Raw genomic sequence first — 5784 nt, 5'->3', positions numbered from 1 at the left:
AGGATCAGAGCCGGGTCTAGACACACACACGGTGGGCAGGTGCTAGGAAAGTCAGCCCCGGCCTGCCAAGTGTGTCTTTCTCTGAAGGCAATTACAGTGCTGTCACCTTTTCATCTGAAATAGTCCCCCTCTGGCAGACAAGTAACATTTGATATTTTCCTAAAGCAACACATCTTGGAGTGGCGATTTTGTATAAAAATGGACCCTCGAGTCAGGATCTTGGCGTTCTCCACGGTAGCAGGGCTCACCCGACATGCTGTCTTGGCAGACGTGGAACCAGCGGCTTCCTGGGCAGAGGCCAACCCGGCTGCCGAACAACTTCGTGCTTTCAAGCGTGCCGAAGACCGCACTGCACCTGTGAGCTGACAGATTGAGAGCCACTCAGAGAGCGATCCCAGGAAGGCGGTGTGACCGCGCAGACGAGAACTTCCCACCTAAAGAACACCCGAAGACAGCCCCTCCCACTCCAGGATTTGATCATCTTTGTGGAGACAGCTGTGGCCCGAATGTGTAAATCCAAACCAAACTGCGCCCGGGATTAGGATACAGGATCTACTCTTCCCACGATCTCGGAGGCTTGGGTAATCTGTCCCCCTTACCTTGTGTGTTTCGAGTAACCACCATTTGTCCATGAGTGGGAATTAAGTCAACTTCGAAGCATTTAGAATACGCAGCACATGCCTTCCTTAGAAGGATCTCCAACTTTTATGCATTGTCAAAGTTCTTAGAAAAAGGTAACGTGAGGAAACCAAAGTTTCTCTCCTTCAAATCAGAGTTATATTCGATTAGTTGAAAGCAGCTAGCGACTGTCTCACAAATCTTAACATTAACAAACTGGTCCACCTCTCTGTTATCCTGAATGCAAAGCAAACTCTTCTAATAACAAGAAAGAAATTAATTAAAGACATAACATTTAAAATAACTATTGAAGAATAATTTTCGGTTTTCAGAAAAGTTGCAAAAAATAGTACAAAGAAAGTGGTGTGATAGCTCATACCTGTAATCCCAGCTACTTGGGAGGCTGAGGTAGGAGGATTGCTTGAGCCCAGGAGTTCAAGACCAGCCTGGGCAACACAGCGAGATCCCATCTTTAAAAAAAAAATAATAAAAAAAAATTAGCCAGGTGTGGTGGTGTGCACCTCTAGTTCCAGCTACGTGAGAGGCTGAGGTGAGAGGATCGCTTGATCCCAGGAGTTTGAGGCTGCAGTGAGCTATGACTGCATCATTGCACTCCACTTGGGTGACAGAGTAAGACCATGTCTGTGAAAAAATAGTAATAGTAAAATAGTACAGAGTTGCCATGTAGCCTTCACTCAGCTTCCACTAATGTTAAACAACTGCAGGACATTGTCAACATTAAAAACTAAGCGACAGCACAGTACTCTTCACTAAACTACAGATTTTATTTGTATTTTATCCATTTCTCCATGAATTGTTCTTCTCTTCCAGAATCCAGTCCCGAATATCACACTGCACTTAGAAAACTCGAAAGGAATGAGTGTGAGTAGTAGAAGCAATACACAGGAGCAATGCAGGCTGACGTGGCCAGGAAAGGCCCAGGAGCTGCTGCCAACAGGTCCTAGAACTGGAACCCAGAAGGGGACGGATGAAGAGTGCCCTGCCCAACAGCAGATAAGAGAAATAAAGGAAAAAAAATGGAAATAATCTGTCTGTGCCATGCACTCCATAGCCCATCCCAAGACAGCTCCAGAAGCCCTGTGGGGTGGCAGCTCCAAGGCCTCGTGATACTGTAGTGGTCACAGTGTGTGTCTGAAACAGGAGGGAGAAGAGCAGGCAGCAGCCCACCAGAGGCCAGGACACCTGACAGCTGGACACAGGACACACCAGGTAGCCAAAGGCTGGGTGAAGTGCCCGCTACCACAGCACACAGGGTGCTGGGCCTCCGTCCTCTCACAAGGGCAGGGCTTTGCTGAGAGCCCCGCAGACGTCATGGTTACAGTTACACCAAGGGGACTGAGGCAACAGAGGTTACAGAACTGGCTAAGAGTTGCCATAAACATCTCTCATCAAAATCCTCCCGCCGGGTCCTAAGCAAGCCCATCTCCCTAAAACGCCATGGCAGGGAAAAGACATCTCTGTCCTAGAAAGCCACTGAGCCTCCTCTCCCCCCTGCCGCGAGTCCTCCTCTGGGTGCTTGGCTGCTCTGCGCGGAGTATGCCGTGTGGGGAGCCCACCTCGGTGCCTGAGCAGCTTTAAAGTAGTGGCACGCCCATTTCAGATGAGGACGACTTGGGTGAGGAGCTTATGAGGTTACACAAGTGATGCCTGGCCTCCAAATTTCTGTTCCATCACAACAGCTCACCCTAGATACAACCCCTGAAAGCTGCCTGAGGTGAGGACCGAAATGAAGAAGCTGTCACCCGCTCTGTGTTCTAGGCCTGCAGGTCTTTTCCCATAGCAGGTGCTTCTCAAGGTTTCTGTCAGCATCTTGGCAGCAGTGGTTCTGAACTTTCTGCGTGCAACACGTTCATCAGGTGGACCTTTTGGCCCCTTCCGCAGAGAAAAGCCAGACGATCTGGTGGGCCCGGAAGCACGGCTGTTACGGACACCTGGGCAGGCCATCTGCTGTCCCCTTCGGACTGACAGGAGTCAAGATATGAGAGCAGCTTAGCTTCAGTTTCATCACAGATTAACCACCTCCAAGGTGTCAACTCCAGAGTGTCAGGATTGGTCAGTCTCACTTGCAGATTCCTGCTCTGCAGCTGGGCAGCTTGGATTGCTCCCGCAGTCCAAAAAAGGAAAGACTTTCTCATCATTGACATTCTCCTGATTCCAGTAGATTGTTTAATAACTGGTATGTCAGAAGCACAAACACGGTTTCCCCAAAAGGGCTGGCCGAGCCTGACTTCGGCATGACGGCCTGAGGAGCTCCACTGACCTCCTCCTCAGAGTCAGTGATGAGCAGTCCCCCAACAGCCATTTAGAGAGCCTTTGGAAACGGTCCTACGGGAACCCAGCAAATGAAGAAACACTGGCTCCGGAACACCTGCATACATTCGGTAAGGACATGGAGAGTCTGTGGCACATAAACGCCATCCTGCTGCAGTCAAGAACACAGGGCCACCTCCCCAGCTCCCAGGCAGCGGGGTTTCTTCCCAGGAGAGGCAGGACAGCAGTGCTTCCCTTTCTGCTCTCATCCCACCTGTGGCTGAGACTAGGTCCTGAGGGAGTAGGACTGAGAAGAGGGGAACTCCTTTCTGCTCAGACCCTATTTATAGAATGGAGGCTTCACCTCGGCTCGGTTCTACAAGCAGGGTTTGAGCCTCTGCAGGAGGCTCCGCCCAGTGAACCAAGAAGACTGGGGCCCCATCAACCTTGTCCCAGATGTGAGGTGGTTCCAGGCTGGGGGAGGCAAACTCGGGGGATCTCAGGCTGCTGCTGGCTCCCCCAACCCCCATTCAGAGAGAAGCCTATTACTGTCCTCAGCTGCATGGCCCTGGCTCAGAGGCTCTGCCTGGGGTGAGAGGCAGGCAACTAAACAGATAGTTCTTAAGTCTCCCCAAAGGCACCAAATTCACTGCAATGGAATGTGGAGAAGTTCAAGCCTAAGGGAGCTTGCTCAAGAACAGTGGAGGCTGTGATGAAGGGGTGGGGGCAGTGGAGAATCAAACAGTAGGCCAAGTTGTAGGCCAACTAGTTTGCAGAAGAGAACCAGAGACTACCATGGCTGGGAGGAGCCCTCTTGGGCCTAGAACAAACTAATCAAACACTGACCTTAGAAAATATCCCTTCAAAGAAGCCACAATTTGATTGGATTAGTTTGCAGAGCAACTTATGCCTAGGCTGTTGCTGAGAATGGCACAATCAGCTGGTATTAGTGAAGTTTAACAGCCGGATGTGGTCAGGGAAAGAGGAAAAAGACCCCGCTAAAACCACTGTCATCCACGGTGGCTGTGGGCACACCCAAAGCCGGGTGCCACCCCCCACCAGCAATATCAGAGGCTGAACACTGTGGCAGGGCAGCCTCTATCAAAACAATCTACTCAGTTGCTAAACAAATAAGCATATTAACAATAACAAGCCCCAGGGTTGGGGATAGTACCCAGAATTGCTAAAATATACTATCTAAAATGTCAAAAAAATTACGAAGACATAATTCCAACAAAAAATTATGAAGCACTCAAAGAAACAGAAAAGTAGACTCATACACTGGAATAAAAGCAGGCCACAGAAGCTGTCTGTGAGAGCCACCAGATGTTAGATTTATACATATATAAAGGACCAAGGTAGCCATGATAAACAAGATCAAGATCATGAATAAAGAAGAAAGGTAAGATAATGTTGTATCAAAGAGACTATCAATAAAGAGAAATTACTTAAAAACCAAATGGAAATTCTGGAGTTTAGTATAAAACCTGAAATAACAAAATTCACTAGAAGGGCTCAATAGTAGATATGAACTGGCAGGATAAGCAAACTTGAAAGTAGATGGATAGATTATGCACGCTGAAGGACACAGAAAAAAAGAATGAAGAAAAATAAAGCAAGCCGCAGAGAAATGCTGGACACCATTAAGTGCACTAACACACACATAATAAGAACCACAAAAATGTAAAGACAAAGGAGCAGAAAAAATATTTGAAGAAACAACAGCTGAGAACTTCTCAAATTTATAGAAAAACATTAACCTACATATCCAGGAATCTTTTTTGTTTGTTTTGTTTTGTTGTTTTTTTTAGATGGAGTCTCGCTCTGTTGCCCAGGCTGGAGTGCAGTGGTGCAATCTCGGCTCACTGCAAGTTCCGCCTCCCGAGTTCACGCCATTCTCCTGCCTCAGCCTCCTGAGTAGCTGGGACTACAGGTGTATACCACCACGCCTGGATACTTTTTTGTATTTTTAGTAGAGACAGGGTTTCACCACGTTAGCCAGGATGGTCTTGATCTCCTGACCTCGTGATCTGCCCGCCTTTCGGTCTCCCAAAGTGCTGGGATTACAGGTGTGAGCCACCGTACCTGACCCCATATCCAGGAATCTTAATGAACTGAACTCCAAATAGGATACATGCAAAGAGATCCACAGACACATCACTGTAAAAATACAAAGATCAAAGGCAAAATCTTGAAAGCCACAAGAGAACAAAATCTTGAAAGCCACAAGAAGAAAGCCAGTTAGAAGGGAACCTCAATAAATGAACCACTGACTGAAACAATGGAGAATATTTAAACATATCAAAGTACTCAAACAAACCTGTTAACCAAGAATCCTATATCCAGCAAAGCTATACTTCAAAAATGGGCTGGGCATGGTGGCTTATGCCTGTAATCTCAGCACTTTGGGAGGCTGAGGTGGTGGATCACCTGAGGTCAGGAGTTTTAGACCAGCCTGGTCAACATGGTGAAACCCCATCTCCAGTAAAAATACAAAAATTAGCCAGGCGTAGGGGTGGGTTCCTGTAATTCCAGCAGTTCCAGAGGCTGAGGTGAGAATCACTGGAACCTGGGAGGTGGAGGCTGCAGTTGGCTGAGATCACACCTCTGCACTCCAGCCTGGGCAACAGAGTGAGACTCTGGTCTCAAAACAAACAAACAAACAAACAAACAAACAAAAATTCACTTTACAAGAAATACTAAAAGAAGTTCGTCAGGCTGAAAGCAAGTGACCCCAAACAGTAGTAATTCAAACCCACAGAAGCCCACACAAACAGCACCAGTAAAGGTAATTATGTTCTTTTTTTTTTTGAGACGGAGTCCTGCTCTGTCGCCCAGGCTGGAGTGCAGTGGCTGGATCTCAGCTCACTGCAAGCTCCGCCTCCCGGGTTCACA

At 47.8% G+C, this 5784-nt stretch overlaps 1 protein-coding gene across 3 annotated transcripts in view; it reads right to left on the bottom strand.

Annotated features, from left to right (window-relative positions):
• The window catches only part of C1H1orf174 (chromosome 1 C1orf174 homolog), a 20600-nt gene that overhangs the window by 12711 nt on the left and 2105 nt on the right, over positions 1-5784 (bottom strand). Inside the window, exons 1-2 of one of the 3 annotated variants that reach the window (XM_023215196.3) lie at positions 600-1008; positions 249-362 (exon numbers count right to left, since the gene is read on the bottom strand). In XM_023215196.3, the coding sequence (XP_023070964.1) occupies positions 249-362; positions 600-632 (147 nt within the window). In that variant the 5' untranslated portion in view covers positions 633-1008. Of the gene's footprint in view, positions 1-248; positions 363-599; positions 1009-5784 lie in introns of those variants that run through there. The other 2 variants (XM_023215194.3, XM_023215195.2) reach the window with 2 other exon arrangements.

The sequence above is a fragment of the Piliocolobus tephrosceles genome, chromosome 1, assembly GCF_002776525.5.
Source record: "Piliocolobus tephrosceles isolate RC106 chromosome 1, ASM277652v3, whole genome shotgun sequence".
NCBI lineage: Eukaryota > Metazoa > Chordata > Mammalia > Primates > Cercopithecidae > Piliocolobus > Piliocolobus tephrosceles.
This window is presented reverse-complemented; position numbering and strand designations above follow the sequence as displayed.